General features: G+C 36.3%; 2 protein-coding genes across 4 annotated transcripts in view; one reads left to right on the top strand and one right to left on the bottom strand.

Annotated features, from left to right (window-relative positions):
• Positions 1 to 1,671: 1,671 nt before the first annotated feature.
• On the bottom strand, positions 1,672 to 4,613 carry sbds (SBDS ribosome maturation factor). The gene is made up of 5 exons (XM_065281813.2): positions 4,374 to 4,613; positions 4,047 to 4,176; positions 2,578 to 2,778; positions 2,318 to 2,482; positions 1,672 to 2,177 (listed from the first exon to the last, which is right to left on the bottom strand). Exons 1-5 carry the CDS (start codon positions 4,499 to 4,501, stop codon positions 2,049 to 2,051), a joined length of 753 nt encoding a protein of 250 aa, XP_065137885.1. The 5' UTR covers positions 4,502 to 4,613; the 3' UTR covers positions 1,672 to 2,048.
• Positions 4,614 to 5,591: 978 nt separating this feature from the next.
• The window catches only part of porb (P450 (cytochrome) oxidoreductase b), a 56,245-nt gene continuing 38,199 nt past the window's right edge, over positions 5,592 to 23,637 (top strand). Inside the window, exons 1-2 of one of the 3 annotated variants that reach the window (XM_065281799.2) lie at positions 5,592 to 5,678; positions 11,383 to 11,578. In XM_065281799.2, coding sequence (XP_065137871.1) covers positions 11,400 to 11,578 — 179 coding nt within the window. In that variant the 5' untranslated portion in view covers positions 5,592 to 5,678; positions 11,383 to 11,399. Of the gene's footprint in view, positions 5,679 to 11,382; positions 11,579 to 16,558; positions 16,998 to 23,637 lie in introns of those variants that run through there. The other 2 variants (XM_065281800.2, XM_065281801.2) reach the window with 2 other exon arrangements.

The following is a 23,637-nucleotide window of genomic DNA, read 5'->3' as shown; positions in this document are numbered from 1 at the left end:
TATGTTGTATACATAAAAGTATCAAAAAACTGAGCTTTGTGTTGGTTTGCTGCATACTCTTGTCACAAATTAATAAATTATGCTCACTGCATTAATATAACTGCTAAAATGTTTTGAAATATGAAAAGTACATTCTTAAGCCTTTCCAACGATATATAGTTTGTCGTGATAGATTAAGATTAACATTAATATTGAAGTAAACTCAGGTGTCCCGCTCGCAGGACAGCGCCAGTTAAGAGGTAAATCCCAGAACTTTTGTAAACATTTGGTGGTTTTGATGTTGATTAACAAATTTATGCAAAAAAAGGAAAAAAATCTGATACATTTACAGCAATTTCATTTTTAATTTTTTCATCCTGAACATAACGTAAGAGTAGTGAATTTGAACAATGTACTAGGGTTAAGTGCAAAACTAAACAACAGATTTATAAATGAAAAAGTTTAATAACAGTACTGACTTACTTAAAGTTACAATTAAAATGGTTACACTATAGATGCATGAAATGGTAAATAATACATGTACAATTAACTGTTTCCATTGTGTATGAGATATTACCTGGTATAGAAAACAGAGAATGGGAAAAGTTTAGGGTAAAAAAGTGTCACCATTGAGAACTGGAATCTGAGTCTAATGGCCTGAACAAACGGAGCTCAGGCGAAGGAGAAAATCATAGAGAATGAGCCGAATCCAAAAGCAGAGCTCACAGAGACGAAGAAGCCAAGAGCATACCCAAATATTGTCCTTTATCATCTATTCCTTAACCATGTGACTAAACACCATACAACATGATACATTCAAACTGACCAATCAGAAGACCCCCACTGTACTGGATAAACAACCTGCCAATAACCAATTAACACAGGACTGCAGATGGAACGGGGTGGAAATGGGTTTGTGATGGAGTAATAAATTACTACATTTTCAATCTTACATCAAAAGCAATAAACAAATAAGTGAAGGTCAAATAAGGTAACCCATACTTGTCCTCTTTGTTTAACACGTGCAAGTAGTGTACACACACCCAGCAGTGGGCAGTCATTTACCATGACAGCAATGCGCCTGTTCCCTACACTGTAATGTGAAGATATATTGTACTTTGAACCTTGGTGCCTTGTTGTTTGTACATGTACATTTTGAATAATAAAAAAATGTAAAAAAAAAAAAAAAAACAGCTGAAGAGCAATTGAGAGTAAGGTGCCTTGCTTAAAGTCGACACAGTCATTTCCTTCTTGCTTTTGAGAATCGAACCTGCGATCTTCAGGTCTGACTCTGTAACCATTAGGCTGTATCAAGGGCACCATGACAAAGAAATCAGGCAAGTTAAATGAAAAGCTTAAGGCAGCGTTAAAGGTAAATGCAAATTTTGTTTTCATATAACACAATGGTGAGAATACTCTAAAAAAGTATGTGTTCATTTTAACACATTGTTTTGTGTTATCCTATTTAACACATTATGGGTTATTTTAACACATTATGTGTCATTTTGTGTTGATTCTGTGTTGAAATAAATAAAAGGGACAACACAAGATGTGTTAAAACAACACAAAGTCTGTTGTTCTAAAAATAACACAGAGATTTGTTAAGTTAAGGAAAACATGAAGATGTTGCTGAAGAAAAGCAATGGCTTCTGTAAGCGAGCACACAATTAAAATAAACACATTGCATTGTAGTTATGTTATGTTATTTATTTTTACTCATAATTCATTGCTTTTAGTCATTGTATTTGGCACACAACTCAAACAGTGAAATTCGTATTTAAATGCAATGATTTATTATACTTAAAAAATAAATATAAAAATATGCTATACTGTACTTTATCATTTTACTTTTCACCCCATGCATCCAAACCATTTCTATTTTTTTAAATCCTTTATTGCAACCAAGCTGAAACCTTTGTGTTGTTTACACGTCTGTGAACTTTCCTGTCATTTACTTCAGAAATGTTACTAAAACAAGTAATAGCTGAAGAAATATTACCGCTAATAGTGTGTACATGCAGACAGGGCGTATAAATAAAATGTGACATAAATAAAATAGGATCATGATTTTATTCCAGTCGCTCATCTCCTTCCTCCACATCTTTGAGACTGAGCACTTCCAGTGTTCCTTTTCCTTTAGTTTCACAGCGGATGAGCTCATCGATCTCACGGAAGCAGCCGGGATCAATCAAACACACCTGAAGGGGAGGGGATAAAATAACATTTACTCAAATACACAAACAATATACAGATTCACAAACTTTCAAGGACCCGTGGGAACCCTGGATACCAGAGGACGAAAAACATTTTTTAAAAGACACATCTCTCAAACACTTACCATCTCAAGCTGATCATCAAAATCCTCACTCTCCACCACCTTTATTAATGTTTTAAGCTTTTCCTTGAGCCTCTTCCCATCCTTGGCTGGCAAGACGAAGCGTAGCCGCATATGAGCTCTCTGAATCTGAATGGATTCTTTCAGCTGCTTGATAACCTCGAGGGCCTGGAGGTGGCGACATTGACTTTCATTAGTGTGTCTGAGCCGAACATCCACAACATCTATTTGGAATAATGAATGCCACGTGATCAAGCACTGACCTGTTGTTTGGTGCTTTTGTTTGCTTTAACAGAGTAGTGAATGTCTTTCATCGCTCTCTCTATAAGGTTCACTGTGTAGGGACGTTTGGTCTCAGGATTTACACATTTTTCAGCCACAATAGTTGCAATGTCCCGAAACATCTGCTCCAACTGACTATGTCGCTCCTTGTCTGATACCTGTAGTTCTCCTTTAGCTAAAATCTGGAAATAAGTGAAAAATGTCATTGAAAACATTAAGTATGTGAGCGGTGCAGGAGTGGAGGCGTGATTTTGCCTGGTGCTAGGAGCGGGTTTTTTCAAAGTCGGGGTGTTGTGGTTTTATCTCACTGCGAGAGAGCACTACTACCGCTCTATCAAGAGCACATGACTCATGTTATCGGCCAATAATGTTTCCGTAGGAGTAAATGTCATCTAACAGTTTGGTAGGACAATAAACATAACATTTCTCAAGAGCATATTTTATACATACAGACAAAATTGTACTTGTAAGGATATGTGTACACAAAGAAAACCTAATATTCTTCGTAAACCATTTATTTATTGTAATGTTTTTTTTTTTTAAGTTTGAGCCTGAGTTTCCACTCTAAATCGAATTCCCTGACTTTTACTTACGAAAAAGCTGAATTTCCATCACCTACGTCCGGGATGCTGCGAGCCTGGATAATGTAGTGTACACGGTGACGTGAGTTTATAAAAATATATCTTAAATGCATGAAATTATTTAACAGTGCCAAAAAACAGCCGTTAAAATTGTCAGCCAAGGCTTGGACCTGAAAACGGACCCGAAAAGTTAACAGGTGGATTACATTTTAATAAATGGAAACAAAAATTTAAGGCTACATCCATGACTTGGACAAAAAATATATAAAATTCACTGTCTGGAGAAGAACAGGGTTTAGATTAATGCAGGGCTAGGCCTTAGTTATATTAGGACATTTAAAGGGGACAAACCATGAAAATCAGACTTTTTCCATTATTAAGTGCTATAATTGGGTCCCTGGTGCTTCTATCAACCTAGAAAATGTGCTAAAGAACAAACAGGTAACTTAGTTTTGGTAAACCAATCCCTGCAAGCATGTGAACAAATAGGTCATTGAAATTTGGCTCCTCTTGTGATGTCAGAAGGGGATAAAACCGCCCCATAATCTGCACTAACCAACCACTGCACTGCCATTTAGTGCAGAGATCAGCTCATTTGCATTTAAAAGAACACCCAAAAACAGTACATTTTTGCTCACACCTACAAAGTGGCAATTTAAACATGCTGTAATAAATTTTCTATATGGTATTCGGAGCTAAAACTTCACATATGTACTCTGGGGACACCAAAGTTTTATTTGAAATATTAAAAGTGTCGTGAAATGTCCCCTTTAAGTAGTTTTTACAAACAAACCTTACAAAAAACAATACTGGTGTGCATTTTTTTCAAAAGCATAACACAAACAAGGAAGATCATATCACAGACTCACCTGTTTGCATATTTCTGTTAAGTCTTCTGTGCCAAAGGCAACTGACAGGTCATCTTTCTTTGCCACTTGACCCTTGGACACATTTACAAACACTGTGTTTGTCTGCAGGACTTCATCGAGGTCTTTTTCACTATATTTAAGGGAAAAAGATCAACATTTTTATAACCTATAAAAATCTGGAACAGTATGTTTTTGTACATTATATTGCATTTATACTTTACTTTTCATAACGTCACACTAGCCCTACGATAACAAGCTGTCATAACCTTACGATTAAAGGGCTTTTGATGCCGCATGCTTACTGCGTACATACAGAATCATACTCACGCGCCAGATCTCCAACTCATTACTTTGTTTTTATAACAAGCTATTTCAAATCGTTTCCCTCCTTTCTTCATCCGTACAACGGCGACATTCGTTAATCTAATTTGGTTAGTAGGTGTAAATATTGACATGTTTGTAGTTACTAGGCTTCAAATGATACTTCACTACTGTTCCTGTGTCTTTTTCGAGCGTGAAAAAAAATCTGTTGTAGAGCGCTAACTGCGCCACAGCGCCACTGGAGGACATCTTCATCTTCTTCTTGTTCTTTATTAATGGCGACCGACTCCTCATGGGCATTATTGCCTCCTAGTGTACTGGATGGCGAATTTGACTTGCGTACGTGATGATTCTGACTTCTGTTATCTAAATGGATGTTTTATCATCCCTCCTTATCTAATCCTAACTTTACTCTACCGACCCACTTTATCCCACCAGAGAGGCTTACGGAGAACAACAGAAATGAGTCGTGTTCGAGTTCACGCAGAGCTGCGCAGATTCACCGACTTGACATCAAAGCATCGCGAGAGCAATTACTGCAGCAAATGCTTGTAATAATCGGTACATATGTTATGATAATTACAAATGTACAGTGATTTCAACCGTGTTCATTTAACATTAATTACTGCAACAACATTATACTTTCAACAACTGGTCCTTAATTAATAATTAATTATATTATTTATCATGTTATCTGATACGTTCAAGGACGTATTAATAAGTTATTGTACTCAACTTTTTGCTCCAAGTATCCCTCACTAAAATTTAGTTAGTACTGGCAGTTTAACTTAAATCGTATCATTGCAAGATTTACACTCTTCAACATCTTCTACCCATTTGTGTATTCATTTATTTATTTTTCTTTTAAACTGGACTTGTCGTTCAGCACTAGGAAAGGTTACTATAGATTCATGGACATACAGACACGTTGTGCCATCCTCATGATTACATAACCATCACCCCTAACCCGTTGCACTTTGAGATTGATTGTTTCTCTTCACATGTTGAACTCCATAAAACCTTTCTAGTTTCGTCCACTACATTACCAGGTAAGTTTACACTGAAATAATATTTGGGACTTTATTGTAATATCAAAAACGCACAATATAATAACACAATTTACTCACTATATTCTCCTTAAAACTATTAAAAATCCACACATGTATACTCATGACATTTTTCCCCAAGAAAATAAACTTAACAAATATTGACGCCCCCTCTCGGAGGAATGGACTGGTCGAGCGTGTATGACGGAGGGTGACGTCAGGTTTCCGCATCTAGTGAATCGCTGGTCGGCGTTCTAGTGAGCAGGTAAGAGTTTTCCTAAAACTTTGTTTTAAAACTTATATTTTCAGCTTAATACTAAGCCTAACAACAAACTTAACTTCATTAGATGCGAAATACGCTAGATAACATATCTGTTTGCGGTTAAAATGTCGCTGAAATGTTGTTGGTAGCGCATCGGTGTGTATGCCTATGTTTAGTTTGTTCTTTAGTTTCATATAAACAAATACGTTACTTAACACATACAATATGTTTCACAAGTATATATTAATCCATATATGCTTACAAGTTTATAGTGTTCACTTTGCAAATTAAAATATACATCATCCGTTTACTAAATAACGATAAGTGAATGTGTATAAATATGCTAACAGACATTAACTTTGCGTGTGCGTGATTAAGTCTAATTAATTCGTCAAAGTGATTTTAATGTAAAGATGTGTGTGATCTCTCTGCCATCTGGCGTCAAATATACAGAGGTGCTTATGTAATTAGAAATACCACAGATATTAAACACATGAAATGTATGAAGATCCGCATACGTTTAGTATAATATAGCTTTTTATAAACTTTAATATAACATCACCTCACAACAAACGCCTGGTGTTCTGTTCAATACAATTGTTTTATCAAGAGATTTCTGTTACCAGGTTGATGGTTTGCTGTATGATGTCAGTTTTAATGCATTGACCTGTGATATTGAAATATCCTGTGTCACTCTGACAAAGCAAAAATGTTCAATGGTTAAGATTTAGAAGACAGCATTCGTCTTATAATGAATGCATAAAATATGCTCAGTCATTTTAATGCAACCCGTCACATGTACAGCACCACGTCATGTGGGTTTAGTGAACTTAAAAATTTTATCCTCTTCCTCATTTTGTGAAGTCACAAACATTTTTGCATCTTGTAAGTTTCTGTGTGTCCTTTTATAGCACCTTTTATTAAATGTGTGTCTAATGTGTAACTGTTGAAGTCTTTAGGGCATTGTACTGTAAACATGGGTTGGCATAGGAGACAAGTTGCTGTGGTGGCAATATGGAGATCAGGACTGTGGCATCATTGTATGTTAATTATGGCATAGTTGTGTTTTTATGGGGTAGGGGGTGAAATGTAGTGTTGTAGTTCTCGAGGAATCGACCACATTTTTACTCCATTTCTCGTCACGGTCTCAGACAAAGAGGACTCGGAATTTTATTTCAAGACCGGTCAAGACCAAAACTGATGGCACATCACAAATTTATTTTTTATCATTAATTTTATGCAGTTTATTCAGGTTTGGCATATGATGTTGGCATTGTTTAAGCATTGTTTAAGTTTCTCCCAATGACAATTTTTCTAATTTTATTACTAAAAACACCTGCATTTTGTTAAGTGGATGCCAAGCCATGGAAAGACAGTTCAGAATAAATGTTTAAGTTGGTGTCAGCTCTTTAGTGTTTGTTCACTTTTATTTGCTTATAGACAAAGATAAATTCCCACATATCTGCAATGCCTTTGATTATTTGATCAACTTCTCTGATGGCAAACACACGCGCACAGACAAGAAGTGCCTAATCATATGCATATTCCACATTTTATCATAAGTGTTTTAATGCAGTGACTTGCACTGGTCTTGGTCTCGGCCTGTCTTGGTCATGACTTTGTCTCGGTTTAGGTGGTCTTGACTAAAACACTATTGAAATGTTGAAATGCATCACTGGTTGATACCTTAAATGATCAAAATTATTGAAGTTGCTTTATTTTGATTGGTATCGCTTATCTTCAGATATAGGTTTTTATTTCTCATCTCTATATATTTGTAGTAGTAAAGTGCTAGAAACCAATATCCTTTGCTGACAAGTTCCCTGTCATTGTGGAGAGCGCAGTTCATGCTTCCATAGCACCCTCACCTGTTTTTACTATTTGTTAAATATAGTTTTTTTTTAAGTTCAATAAATGTTACTTTTTTAAATTGAGACTTGTAACATTTGGCATCATCATTGTGTCATTTTTATGATGTAAACTGAGTGAGCAAAAGCAGTATCGGCTCCAAATATCGGCTCAAGAAAATCGGCAGCCTGTATCGGTCATCGGCTAAAGCTGATGGAACAAAAATCCGCATCGGCACTAAAAAATCCATATCGTCGATCCCTAATTATTAGCTTTTAGTGCTATTTACCACAATTTTTTTAGAGTGGGGTCAAAATTATAGATTTTTCTTTTATGCCGAAAATCATTACGATATTAAGTAAAGGTTTAATTTAATTAATTTAATCAATATATTGTATTGTCTTGTGGGAGCAAGGGTGAATTGCTACTGCGGTAGTGTGAGCGGGATAAGATCGCTGCCATGGCAGCGAGAAAAGTTGCGGCGACTGTTAAATGAGAGAGCAATCGGCTGGGATCACTTTAGTATGAACTTGAAGATATCACTGCTGAAATTGATCCGTATGTGCAAAAGGTTGCTAGAGGCTAATTGGGGTCAATAACTAGCCAACATATTCATTTAAATATTTGTTGACAAATAACCCGTACAAGAACACACGTACATTGGAAATGTGATCACGAGCACATTTTGAAAAAAAGACTTATATTTATTTATGACGAAATGCTAAATGAGAGCGGACGGGAGCATGCAGCTTATCTTTGCTGCTGGCAGGACTGGGTGGGTAAAGAAAGGCTTATGATCCCGGAGTTTCTTGTTGAAATAAATGTCAACAAATGAATAAGAAGATCTAAACTGGAACAGATATCTGACATTTTTAAGTACACTCGCCTTGCAGAATTTTTTTTATGATGCATGTCGAAAAATTGCAGCTGGACCCGGGGCCTTAAGGCTGCTCATATACACCCATAATGATGATTGACATGACTGAATATTTAGGCTCCTCCCAAACCTACATTTAGAACTACATCAGTGATTCTTGGGAATTTGGATAAAAGAGGTTTAAATATTTAAAAAAAATATATTGTATTTTTTCATAAAATAGGCGTTTTTCCAGTTATTACTCATACAACATTTACTTTAAGCCTAAATAGAAAAAGTAATGATTTTTTTATTTAATAAACATATTTTTATATTAATAGAGACTATTACTTTAATAACTCAACAGCACTGAAGAAATATATTGTAAGCATATTCATTTAAAACCAATAAAACTCTGTCTGACGGTGGTGACACTAATCTGACGGTGGTGACATTGGCCTCATTATTTCAAAATGTATACCACTCAAGTCAATGGCTTCTTACTTAAACTTTGTTAATATTTGGCCCAAAAAATAACAATCCTGAGCACTGTGATGAACAAATATCAAATCATAACTTCCTAAAATACATAAAACCTGACAGAAAAGACAGAAAACCTGACGGTGGTGACAAAAACCTAATATAGATTAAAAAAAATAGATGAGTTGTTCACATTAGCCATCTTGTTTCCCCTCTGTTGCTAGCTACTTCAGACCTCTTCTTAAAAATTATACATTTATTTCATAATCTAATCTATATTTTTTTTTTTACAAAGATGACGGTGTTGACATGTTATGGTTGTCACAGTAGCAGTGTCCAAAAATATGAACAAGTTTAAGAGAAAATATCAAACATACAGGAGCTTGAGTGATCTTGAAGCATGCAGTAGAGCTGAAGGTTTGAAAATGGGGTCCTCAGGAATGCAGTTGACCCTGTAGTTGTCTGATTTTATTGCTTTTTATAAATATCTGACGGTGGTGACGAATATGTGGGACACGTTTTGAGCAATCACAAAATAATAGTAAATATTGTTCAAAACTCACTGTTTGTAGTTTTTAATACATATTACAATGTACTCTTTCATGTGGTAAATATATTATTCAATTCAATTATTACTTTAGGCTTTTTTAATCAAGTTGAAATTATTATCTCTTAACTGAGGACAGCTGATTTTGTAGGCAATGGGCAAGCATATAATCATTAAATTAATAAAAAATAAACCTATAAAAGAACCTTACATATGTGCAAAGGACCCCCTGATTATAACATTGATTCTTTTTCTTCATGAATTTTTTTTTAAATTCCAACATAATTAGCACTTTTCTTAGTGGGACATGTTTTTGCCAAAGTTTCAAGAATCAGTGACATATTGTAAAAAAATGTGCTACACAGGAATTTCAGTTATAATAAAGTGTCTTAAATGTCTCTTTTACTTATTATAGACCCTTTAAAGGGTAACTTAATTAAAAATAAAAATAAATAGCACCTGTGCACTTATACTGGCCAACCTTTAAACTTTAAAAGTCACGTTCTTCCTGATCTCATTTTTCAAACTTTGTGTAATGTTGCTGTAATAGCATAAATAATACCTGCAAAACGAATAAGCTCAAAGTTCACTGCCACGCGATATATTTTCTTTAACAGAATTCCCTTTCAAAGCCTACAGCGAACGGTTGGTTTGGACTACAGACCTCTACTTCCCGATTTAATGACGTCAATAAAACAGTTTTTTACTAAACTCCGCCCACAGGAATACGTCAGTCGCCAGCTTTGACTCAAACGGCTCTGCTAAGCTAAGCTGCTATCGAATCACAACACACCAAACAAGCTACACAATCAGAACTCGTTACGTATTTCTGAAGGAGAGACTACATAGAACAAGAAAGACTGTTTTGAGGACAGTGAAAACAGCGCTATACAGATAAGTAAATTGTGTGTAAAATACAGCGTTTTTTTACACGTGAAACATGCTATATTGCGCACTGTAAACACAATCAAAGCTTCAAAAACAAGAAGAACTGGACCTTTAAAAACATGAAACCTTTAAAACACTAAACGATCAACATTTTGAAGCTTCAGGCAGGAACGATGGCATGTTACAATATTCCCATTGTGCTAAAAACCCTTTCTGATGGGGAACTTGTGTTATTAGTGTATATCACCATTTATCGGAGCACTCGTTATTAATTTATGTTATAACGCGGGTATTTCATATCATCTGACTTATTTGTTTTAGTAAAATGTATGTATAAAATTAAGTTTTTATTACTTATAATTATATTGTTACTTATAACTGCATTGTGGAGGTGGCATTTAGCTGCTTTTGCATCGGAGTTCTTTATTTTTTTGTTCAAAAAACGGGAAGGGGATGTTAAGATCAAACATTAAAGACTGGAATAAGCACTATTTTCCTAAAATGTTTGGTATAATTACACTGGTCATTACAAATGTATTATAATCATTATCAAAATTTCACAGGTTCATGGGTGAGCAGTAAAAGCTTTGCGTGTTTCACATTCTGAGTCAAGAATAATGTTAATTACTGTAGATTATAAACTGACCGTAACTGGAGACTCAAACATATAAGCACATGTAATGTATGCCTATAGCAAAAACACAACAGCAGGATGTGTGTAGACATTTTTTGATTTTTCACCCCAGCACCCTTACATTCCTCGGCTATGCGCGAGCAGCATTTTTGAAACCCCACGTGCATTGCTAGGTCTATGCGTTGGTTGCGCATGTGCCTACAGGAGAATGAAGTATGTAGCCCAGGAGATGAGAGAATATGAAATTTTGCAACTAGTCAACGAAACTAGCTTCATTGTACGTGTCCCTGGTCATGAGAGATTGTTTGTCTTTGAATATGTCTCGGATATCGTATTAGTACTGTTTTACCGTTTTTACTTGTAATAAATTTGATAATTCTCAACTTTGTTAAAAAAAATCGCATTCTTAGAGTCACTATCATCTGCTAACCAAAGTGATTATTTCTCAATCCAGCAGTGCTCGTCGTAAATATGGCAGACGAACAGCCTGAGCCCTCCTCCACTCAACCGGAGCTGATGGATGAGAATGAGCCTCTCTTCAGTAACCTAGACATCTTCCTCTTCACTCTCATCGCTGGCCTGCTCATCTACTGGTTTATTTTCCGCAAGAAACCCGAACCCATTCCTGAGTTTAAGAAACTGGAGACTACGTGAGTACCTGAGAAAATAGGTCTTGAATCGTATCTGTTGAGTGATGTGATTTAATATGAAGTTAAATTGTAAAACTAAATAGTTTTTAGTTGAAATGTTTGTGTCAAAGGCCTGCCTTCTTACTTCTTTTAAAATCAGATATCAGATCGTGTTCCACTTTAAAAAAAAATCCTAAAGACGGGGAAAAATATATATTTTAATAGGCTGCAGTAAGTCTCCAGATTTGCTTCCTGATGCCCGCATGTTATGTAAAATATCCCGGAAAGCAAATTATTTGAGCGTGCAAGTTTTAAGAGGTCAGGTACAAATGATTTTTTACAAGGTCCATACTGACATAGTCGGGAGTGACAACAAGACAAAGCGAAAAAGTGACCGAGATCAAATCCTGAATGGCCTCATTTTTGATAACTAGACCAATCAGTTTTCACTGTGGGCGGGCTTTGACCTCTTTGTCTTCAGTTTAATGTAGGGTAAATGGCAGTGTTCAAATTACAGGATGTGTACCTATATAATTCATCTTATTGAAGCTGCAGAAGTGATTTTCCTTTTATCGTCTGTTGTTTGATTAGCATAATGACACAAACATAAGCATATTTCTTAAGGGTACTGCCAGTTTAAGACCGAATAAGCACGGATCCATTGAAACAAATCAAATCTGATTTCTTTCTGAACTGTGTGCATTCACTTAAAGACTTAACTGACTGATTTTATGAGAAAACTGTAGAAAATGTTCTAATCTAGATTAAATATTTAAATCGATTGACAGCCTTAATAATAATATAATATAATATAATATAATATAGAAAATCTTATAATATAAAATATAAATATGTTAATTTTATATATCAACATTATTATACATTATAATTATAGCCTAGTATTTAATTATAGTATGTGTGATTATTGCGTACGTGTAGTATTAGTTGTTCTTTAATTTTTTTCTAACATTACAAAGTTTTTGTTCGTGAAATAATATAGTGCAGTGTTTCTCAAAATGTGAATTTTTGTGCCCATCTTTTTAATTACTTTATTTATTGATCATACACTCGAGACAACACACATAAATATAAGCCTAACTTAAAAAAAAAATCAGACTGTGTAGAAAATGTCATGCTGAACCATAGCCTATAAAAATGAATTAATATCAGAATGTTAATTGAAGCGGAACAAAAAGTTTAATGTGGAGAGGTGGTACAGTATAGGCGGTATCAGGTATAAAAGTTAACAAAGGATACGTTTGTGACACGGAATGAAAAGAAAACTGGAGATTCGGGACCAGCAGAGAAAACCAAGACAGACAGTGAACCAAATCAACCAAAAAGCCAGCTGAAAAGAAAGTATGATGAGGCATATCTTGGTCTTGGATTTACAGTTGGTTTGGTGGGTGCAGATGAGAGACCTGTCTGTGTTATCTGTCTCAAAACGTTAGCAGCTGATATCATGAGGCGACATCTAGAAACCAAAACACCCCAAACACATTTATAAGCCGCATGACTTCTTCCAAAGAAAACTCTCGTCAGCAGGAAAATGGAATGATAAAATCTGCCATTTTGTTTGCAAAGTGACAAAATGAACCAAACCACAACTTTTCCACACTTTCATTTTCTGTTTCTGAATATGATGTTATCAGAGACAAAATGCAAACACAGTTGCATTATTATTTACTTTTGATCAACGTCTTATTTCCCATTTTGTGGTGGCGATTTGGAACAGGTGGAACCCTTCCCTACCTTCAAAAGGAGGAAAGTAGGGACCTGAGGCTAAACAATATTCAAGGCTAGTAAAAATACTTGGGTTTTGGGCTTAGCTGCCAAGGCCTCTTCACACTCCAGTTAAAGAGATCCTTGATTATGTTTTTCAGGAATGTGATTTTTCCGTATAAATACGGATTTCCATATTTTCTGACCTTTGTGGGATGATTATCTAAATCTTGTTAATCCAATTAGTTTTATTTTTGCGATGATGAGTGGGGGGTATGCGCGCGTTGTTTGTAGACTCGCACTTCGCTGTCGTTCAACATGTATTGCAGACATTAGGTTTGTTTGAGTTCATGCGGCGCCGCAATAACGGGCAGGTGACATCAAAGTACCATGAGAGACATAAAGGAAGTCTGCTTTCGAATCGCTCTCGGGCTACTGTGATGTCATGAATATATAGAATGTAAACAGTGTTATATTAATTTCATACTGTTTTTTACCAAATCAATACTGTTAGATCTTACTTTATTTGTAACTTTGTTCTTTTCTATTTTATATGTTTGTCATTTCTTGATTTGTTCTTATTTTATTTTCCCACATCACTTTTTTTGCTGATCTGAAAATTATTCAACCCATGACTCAAAAACCATAATGTAATTAATTTAACCAGTAATATATTGTAAAATTAAGTAATTTTTTTATTACATGTAGGCCTTCAGGTTCACCCTATTCCAAGGCCAACTCAGTTAAAAATGGCCTTGCCACTGATAAACAAATTATGGCTAATTAAAATTATTGCAGATGTAAAATTGTTTCAGCTTTGCACATTTATCAAGCCATTTAAATAAACATCAGTTACTAGTCAAATGTTTACATTTTATAATCTAAATGGTCCGTCAGAATTAAATACTTGTAATGGTTATAATGCATTTCTTGTTTATGTCTGCGCGCCGGCTGTGGTTTTGGGTTCCTTCCTTCTTTTTTGTCCTTGGCCAATCACATGCCTGGATTTCAATTGTTTTACTTTAGTGTTTGCGCATAAACAACATGCAAACAGCAAAGTTACTCCGGTGCGGTTTATAGTCCAGAAAGTACGGTATACAAATCCTGCCCCCAAGGAATATGCAACAAAGGGGGTGAGGCTATGTTGGACTGCTTTTATGTTGTAGCAAGGATTTAATCCAAGGACAAGGATGTTTGACTCTGTTAGCCAGTTGGCTAAATGCCAATTCATACTTATCTGCCAAACGCCTACTGACACCTGCAAACTTTATTGTTTGTTGGCATCAGTGTAAATTATTCTTTGATTAGCACTTAATGTAATGTTTCCTCGTATACTTCAATAGCTACAGGGTTGTATAACATGCTTCTGTGTTTTGTTTGGCCGCTGTAGTAAAATAATGGTTTGTTTTTCGTAATTGGCTCATAGTTTTTGCGACAGATATTTGTCTCCACTCGTTCTATAATAAAGACAAAACTAACTGTGCCAGACAGTCAGTAGCGATCACTGTAGATCCGCAGTCAAATATCAATGTATCTAAAAACTACAAAGAAAAATTAACATACCATTCTGAAACGTCCCGTAAGATCTGTGCTTGCAGCCTTGATCCTCTTCACTAATATTCCCTGGGTCTGATTCGGGCTCATATTGATTAGGCAATATTGACTTAGTGCACTGTTTAAAATACACCAGTGCACATTCAACTACAGATAATGGTAAGAGCCGTGATGTTTCCGGACAACGTGCGGTAGGCGGTTAACGAATCGCAACACACATGGACCAGCTAACCAATCTGAGCATATTGCGTATTTTTGAAGGAGGGGCTTCACAAAACTAAACTTCATGTTTTTGCAAGCTTAGATCAAAAGAGCCCTTCCTAAATACCCCCCAAGTAGGTCTTATATTGTTTTTCCATATGCTAGACCACGGGTGTAAAGGTGAACCTAGCGGCTCAAAGCAGAGAGAGGAAAATAAATATGGCAGGAGTAGAGATAAGTGAGGAAAACGACAGTGAGGAATTGTGCCTAAAAAGAAAGATACGTCTGAAATAGTTTTTTTTAGCCTGAATTAGATTTGGGATAGATCAGAAGTAGGGATGGGCAAAAACATTGATTTTTAGATTAATCTGGGTTTTTTTACGTGGTCGATTCAAAATAGATTCTCTATGAGCAGAGCCCTTAAAATAGCATTATGAACAACGCGCAACGCGCCACTGACTTTAAACTTTTTTTTTCTGGTCAGTGGCGCAATTGTTTTTTGCAGTCGCATCACGGATGGTTTGCGCCGGAACACGCCTCTTTTTTTGCGCTGAACCGCCCAGGGAGCGCAAGTTCATTCCCTAGTTTGCCGACGTGCATCTGTGGAGGGAAAAACCCGCTGTGCGCCGGCGCAAAATACGAATGATACATGCGTCACTGACAAAGTCAATTGCGCTGGGTGCAAGATAAGGCCCCATATGTGTATGTTTATATTTAAAGAAGAACATTTTCTAGAAGGCATTACGTTTTTGTGAAAATCATAAAAAATGTTGGCGCAGGCTGGCAACTTTTTTTTTAAAACACTGGCGGGAAAGAGTTCAACATAATAAGAGCATTCATACATGTGAATAATTTACATTCCAAAAGTTGGCAAAATGACCTTTTACTTTCACTTTTCCTAAAATATGCACTTATTTTCTTCCTGGACAAAACAAACCAAAGTTTTGGATGGCTCATCCTACATGAATCCAAATTTTTCAGGAATGTTGAAATGCTTCCGGTTTTTTTCTTTCTCTCTCTCTCTTACTTAACTGTGTTTCTGGAAAGTCTATTTATCTTTTCAAAGCCTCAAGTCGTTTGTGCTTTAGAGGGGCCTGCCAAGACATTTTCTGAGCTCAGCCAAAAAGTTGAGGCACAACACAAGCCCCCCGTTATCTTCACTCTCTATTGTATTTTTGTGGAAACCATTTTCAATTTGTCTCGCTGCTCTCAATGCCTGGCTAAGTTGTCACAGAAGAGTCTTTTTATGATTTACGTGGTTACCATGGCGATCATCAGCAGTGAAGAGGGGGCAGAACCCCATCATTAGTTCTCTACAAAACCAGCAGCGCCGTCAAACTGTTGCTACGGCTACATGCATGTGCTCACGCGTGATTTATGTGCGTCTCTTTCTCATGGATGACGAAAAACATTTGTTGTGATTTTTTTTTGTGCTCTTGGGATTGAGTTTGCTATTCGTTGGAGGATCATGCTATTCATGCTTTTTCCTGTCCATATGTTGCTGATATTTTTGAGACTGTGGAAACCGCAGCCCATCTCTGACACGGGATATGATCGCCAAGCCTTGCTAAAATGATGATTCACCTTATCAATGGCTTTCTCCATCTGCTGTTTAGCGATGGAGGCGGGACAGAAGAGTGGTCCTTTATAAGCTTTTTCCCTGTTAGGAGTGCTGGACGCCTCTAAAAATCAACTTCTTTATGGTCTTCCTTTGGATTTCTGAATCCGTTCTCTTTTTGCTGTCGCTCCTAAAGGCTGAGGTCAAACTCTGATTCTGTTCGGCTGGAGATTATCTTTCGGTCAACATGTATGCACGTTGTTTCTTACCCATGGAAGTGCCTTTATTCTCCTGTGTTAGTTGGTGGTTTGGTCGGGTGTGAGCAGGTTGTAGTTTTGCTGCAGTGTTTGTCACTATGGGCTGTGTGTTTTCCTTACCGGATGACAGACTAGTTGCTGTAGACAGGTGAGTGTTTACCACAGTAGGTCATACGATGTAGTATTAAAGGGTTAGTTATCCAATCGAAGATATTTTGAAGCCAAACAGATCTGGGGCACCATTTACTTCCATTATATTAGTTGTTCTTACAATATGCTTGCTTACAATTTTTGTTTTTAATATCTTCATTTGTGTTTAGCAAAGCAAATACATTTACACAAGCAATTTTTTTTCGTGGTGAATTATCCCTTTAAATCGACGACTACTGTAGGTCTAAATGTCAATTTTTAAATTCTAATTTTTAAGTGTATTACATTTTTCAATTGTTAGTTGTCAGGCATATTAAAGATCACACGGTTTCTGCCAATCTCATGTTAATCTTGGTTACCTACAGAGTAGTATTTCATCATTTATATGTCTAAACAGTCTTTCGTGTTGTTAGATTTATAAAAGACCGAGCAGCCTTTCATTTTTTTTCTGATAAAAGTCGAACTCTTGAAGGGGTACCATTGGCGAGCTAAAGAGTTACATGTACGCCTCCTTTGTATACTAATCCAACAGCTGTGACATAGATGTAAATAAAAACTTTTTTTAAATAACTATGGCTTACAGTCAGATACAGCCATACATATATGATCCAGAATCGGATATGGAGTCGGTTACAACATGACATCTCTATCTTGTAAGTTATCCTTGTTTGCTTATCTGCTTTTAATAAAAAAGTGACTTAATTCTTGATGATGTATTTGTTCTGCATTTGCCCATTTTAAAGTGTAATGTCGTAAGTGCAGTACAGTGTTTGGAAAATGTTTGCTGTTGTTGGTGGTGTTTACATTATATGCGGGTATGCGCAGATCGCAAACAAAACACGTGAGAGTTTGATTTTTCTTACGGCTGTGGTTCCGACTCTGAATGGGATCTTTTAAAGTTGAGCCGCTCCATTGCTCAGTTGCAAATCCAGCATCAAACTGAGCCTTGTTTGTAAAGCAATCATCTCCGAAATGCAGGTAACAAACAAACCCATTCCCAATTGCAATGCTGTCCAGGAAAAACAAGCTGCATCCACTGTTGTCTTAAGACAGGGAAAGCTAAACAAGGTTTTCTTCTCCTTGCATCCAAAAACACACTTCTTTTGTCTTGATTTGTGACAAATGCTCATCGTGTCACAGCAGACAATTTTACTTAAAGTATTTAGTCTTAAATATTGATTTAGCAGTACATTTATGTAAAAGACTTCCAACTTTTAACAAACAGAGGTGGAAGGTAAACAAAGATGATGATAATTTTTGTGTATTACAGTTTATTCACATTTTATATTTAAATAGATGTGTTAAGATGGAAATATGTATCTTCAATATTTCTTCAGGGTAGCTCTTATGATGTGTTCACAGAATGATTATCTAGTCCTTCACATGTGCCAATTTGTATTTTACCTCAATTTCAGGGTAATCAGACAGAAACTAATTTTGCAATAGTTACACATTATACAATAGTGAGTCACCGTTTGTGAATACTATAGAAATAGATGTGTGATGCCATAACTGAATTCACCCTGTTGCAAAATGGTTCATGGGGTTTCTTATGAAAAACCACTTTTTGGAAACTCCAAAAATTCAACATGTTGAAGATTAGTGACAGTCAATTCATTAAAGGTTTTGTTCACCCAAAATGATAAAAAAAACATTCTCGAACCCGGCTCACTGGGTAGCACTGTTGCCTCACAACAAGAATGTCCAAGGCAAGCTAAGTCATGCGGCCTTTCTGTGTGAGGTTTGTTGTTCTCCCTGTGTCAGCGTGAGTAAAGATACTTAATATTAATGAGATATGTCTGCTCTAGTCTCGCCTTCCAGTAAAATGAGCCAATTGTCAACCATTAAAGAATGAAATTCTCTGCGGGGAGAAACAAAATCGACAGGTCTTGTTCTAACAAGACTTGTAGACAGTTGCTAATGTGGTGGCGCGGTGGCGTAGTGATGCAACTTCCTTAAAAGGACTCTAGTGTGGGTTTTCTTCAGTTACTCTGGTTTCCTCCCACAGTTCCTAGACATCCAGATTAGATCAATTGATAATGGCATACTGCACTTCCCCTAAATTGTATTGCGTGTTTTTAATCACACAATTGAGGCAAACAAAAAGTGAAATCCTCTTAGCAGTATAAAGCGAGGAACACTATGTGAATATGTGTTTTGCTTTTGGTGTGCACAGCATTAGTCAATATGAATTTTTTATATCTGTTTTCCGATTTTTCCCCGATATTTGAGCATTTTCCGATGATCGGATATCGGTTTTGTAATATTGGATTGACCGATAAACGAGAGAATTGCGCGCTGGACGCATCTGAGGAGAGGAGCTCGCAGCAGCGTGCACAGAAAATATGAAGGCGGAGTGACGCGACTTCATTAAAAAGTCTTTGAGTATACTTACTTTGCATATTTGCAGGCATTTATAACACATCTTATTTGTGCATTAAAGGTAGGGTAACACATTTTGAAAAATGCTAACGGTAGCCGCATAGCAAAGAAATCCCAATCCAACCCTCAAGTCAAATCGCCATCCAAAGTCACGCCTCTTTCCAAACACATGAACACGCACAGATCAGACGGTCACATCTCATGTCTCATTCACCAGTAAGAAAACTTTGCAGTACAAAGTGAATAACACTTCCAAAATAACCAACATAAACAACTGGTTTACATCAGAATTAGTTTAAGCACACGTTCGATTGTGTAGACGTAGTAACTATATCGTTATGCTAATCCGTAAACGAACACAAATTTCAAAAGCAACACAACGTTTCATCAAAGTAGAATATCTGAATCCATCTCAATACAAACATATCGCGTACCTACCTTACCAAAATAAACAGTGCAACGACCCTTTCAGACCCTTTGCCTCCTGTAGCTGTTTGCATCTCGCGGTAAAGCAGTAAAGTTACCGATGTTAATTTGGGTTTTTGCTCTTGCTGATCCAGGCAGTTTTTGCTGTTGTTGTTATAAAAGATGCATTTAGTTTTGTGGCTCCTGTGTAGGTTGTCAATTCAGCAGAAAAGTTTGGTGTTCTCGCTGTTTACAGACAGAGCGCACGTGAACGCGCCGATGACGTATGGTATCTGCGTGGACTTGCTGCACGGTGAGCATTCAAATTACGCTTACGTATGAGGGACATAAAAGGAAACGTCCGTTCGGACCGAAATCTATGATTGGTTGAAAATGTTTTGGTCCTACGCCTTTCACAGATGACATAAATTTCTACAAATACATTTAAACAACTTAACACAGTGATTGCTATCAGAATGTGAGGAGACTTTTAACCAGCATAACTAAAAATGTTTCAGGATCAAATCTGTTACCCTACCTTTAATGTATGTTATGTTTAATAAGTTGATTTATGAAAAGCAATGTATGCAGCTTGTCCAAGAAGAGAGACGAACTCACAGAGTCATGCTGATCCATAAAATCCGGTCCCAATAATGACGTAGCTTTGCATGAATAAAACAGCCATGAATTAATGCTTTGTGGAATTAAAAACGCTAAATTAAATTAGTTTTTCTGTTATTTATGCTTATCATTAGCATCGTAACATCACGTTCATATTGCTGTTCACTTAAGTTACCGGGGTTGAAGGCTGAAGCACAGCCACCACATGTAACTACCTTTTAACAAGATTTACCCTAACTTATATTAACATTTACCAGATAAACATTATTTTGCTAAATTATCGAAATAAATGTATGCGGATATTAATTAATTATTTATTACCTTCGCAAGCGGTCACAGTTTGATGCGTGAGTAAATGCATAGATAAACAGCGCTGTCAACAGCCATTTCATAAGCTATAACAACAAAATATTCATTATTCTGACATCAAATACCAGTTAAGAAATTCAATGATATATAAGCAGTTTTGTTTGTTACTTTCCTGAATGTAGTATTCCAGTCAGTGATATTATGTGTAAAATCTCTCTGCTAACTACTGGTTGGATTGCTGAAGGCTACAGGTTGCTGGTCAAGACAATGATATAATATCTCAAAAAAGCACTTAATCCACCTGTTTTACTCTATAAACTATGTACAATATGCAGCCAACTCCGCTATGCTGTTCCCTCTCCCGCTTCGTCAAAACCGCAGCGCGAACTTTGGATCAGTCCATTTCTGACGAAATGATAGGGGTGTTTGGAATGGTCCATGTATTGGGAATATAGTTTCTACATTATTCATTAAATTAATATTATTCTTCACTCTTTCAGACCCCTCTATTTATGACTTTGTATGCAAAGAGGGAGTGATTATGATGATTATTATTATTATAAGGGTTTGTTCAGTTCAGTAGTGTTGTAGTAATTATGTCAAAATCAGAAGTATAACAGTAAATAAAAATCGGTTCAGCATATCGGTTATCGGGCACATAAGCATCCATATATTTGTTATCGGTATCGGTTTAAAAAAAAATGAGTATCGGTCGATCTCCTAATTTTTTTTTTTGGTTTGGTTTAACGAACAATTTAAGTGATTTCTTATCCACATCTTAAATAAAGATTTATGTTCTTGATGAGCAAAATGACCTAGGAAAATAAGTCTAGTTGCAGGGGTTAAGTTGTTTACATTAAATTAGTTTTATTGTTTCAAGAGAGAATCTAGGAGCGCTTCTTGCTGAAAGGACCACTTTGTGTGTCCCAGAAGGTGCTTTTGGTTGGGTTAGAACTAATATCTGATCAATCAGAATCCAAGGCACTACTTCCAGTTCAAAAATATATAAAAAGCCTTTATTCAAAACATGGCTTACTTGAAAAACATTAAAAATGATAACTAAAACACTGCACACTGATGCATTTCGGCCATCAAGCCTTCCTCAGAGTGTGTCAGGTACCTGTTTTGAATAAAGGCTTTTTATATATTTTTGAACTGGAAGTAGTGCCTTGGATTCTGATTGATTAGTTTTATTGTTTGTTTGTGTACTGAGTTGAACAACAATCTATATTTACTAGGGTTGTAACGATTAACCGTGCAAATGCGTGTTTTCTCAGTGAATGAATTTGAAAGAATTACGGTGAAATCCCGGCACATCCCAAAGCCAGGGGCGCTCTCGTGCAGGATCTCCCTTTGTGCCACAGAAGAAGTAGCGTTACAAACGCTATTCCAGGAAATGTCCGTATTTATATCGCTGTTCTTCAGATTGTTTCTGGTATTTTCATGATAATAAAGAATATTTTGAATGATTTTTTTTAATGAGTGTTGCTTTTTTAAATGCACATTATAAACGACTCTGACTCATGATAATTTTAGATTGATAAGGACTTTCTGCTGACCAAATGCTGTAGTACACGCACAAGCTGTGCATGAAACACAAAATCGCAGCCTTGCGATTCCGAATCGATTTCAGACAGGCATTTTTAATGGGACACGTGATTAATCGTTGCAGCCCTAATATTTACAATATTTTTTATGAATACCGGTATGATTTTTATCTTTAAAAAGTGTTTTGTCATAACATGACATTCATTCCTCCAAAGACATAAACGTTTCTTTACACCTTACGATTTTATTCTGCCATTAGTAAAAGTTTTTGGTGAAAAGCCCTTCTTGATGAATGATTGGCATCCATGTCACATTCAACAGCAGGGCTTATTCATTAAATCATGGTACATATCCTTTTGCAATAGTTGGCAACCAGCCCAGAGCATTTACACAGTAAAAACTCTCTCACGCTTTCTATCGCTCTTGAATTCTTTGCGAATTGTGTATGTATTGTTATTTTGTGTGTGTTGAAGTGGACTTAATTGAGCAAGAGGTTTAGCATGTGTCACATTACACCAGTGGCAGAACTTGATTTTTTTTTTAAATGGGGTGGGCAGGGCTACTTTAGTGGGAAAGAAAGAAAACAATGTGTTACCATGTATCAAAAAAACATGAATGAATCTGATGATTGCTGATTACTTCACATTACTCCACATTAGATGAATATTCTTTATTCTTAATATGCATTACTAGATGTAAACATAACGTAAGGGTGAATTTTAAACCTTTCTTTTCTCGCATCTGATTTACTGTCTGTTAATGAAACAAAATATCTCATGTTAACTGCTGTAAAGTTTCGAAATGTAAATTCCATGATAAACCTTAAACTTACTTTAAATAGAGCTCGACACAGGATTTTTGCAAAAAATAATTTATTTTCAAGTATGGATTAATCTTTTTTTTTTTTAAGAGGTAACAGAAATTTTATTACTTTATCTAGAAAGAGTTAACAGAGACAGTCATCAAAAAGCTTACATATAAGCTTGAAAAGTCAGTATCGGGCATTGATATCAGCCGATCATGACAACAATAAATCAGTACTTGGTATCAGCTGCAAAAATCCTGATTACAGCATCCCTAGTTTTTATATTGCTAGGCAACCACAGAGGCAGCAGTCCTGTCAATCAAATATTTAAGCGTGATGGCACTTCAAACTTTGATTTGCTATTAACTATAGAGCTGAAGATCTTTGCCCGAACCCGACGGGACCCGTCGGGACCCGACGGGCTCGGGCGGGTTCGGGCTTCATTTCTAACATTTTACACGGGCTCGGGGCGGGCTCGGGCTTCCGCTCCGGCTTTGTGAGGTAAATGAGCGGTCAAGTTCAAATCAGTAGCGCAGGATCGCGCTGAATTCATTTATTACAGTGGATT

The sequence above is a fragment of the Paramisgurnus dabryanus genome, chromosome 8 (genome assembly GCF_030506205.2).
Source record: "Paramisgurnus dabryanus chromosome 8, PD_genome_1.1, whole genome shotgun sequence".
Lineage (NCBI taxonomy): Eukaryota > Metazoa > Chordata > Actinopteri > Cypriniformes > Cobitidae > Paramisgurnus > Paramisgurnus dabryanus.
This window is presented reverse-complemented; position numbering and strand designations above follow the sequence as displayed.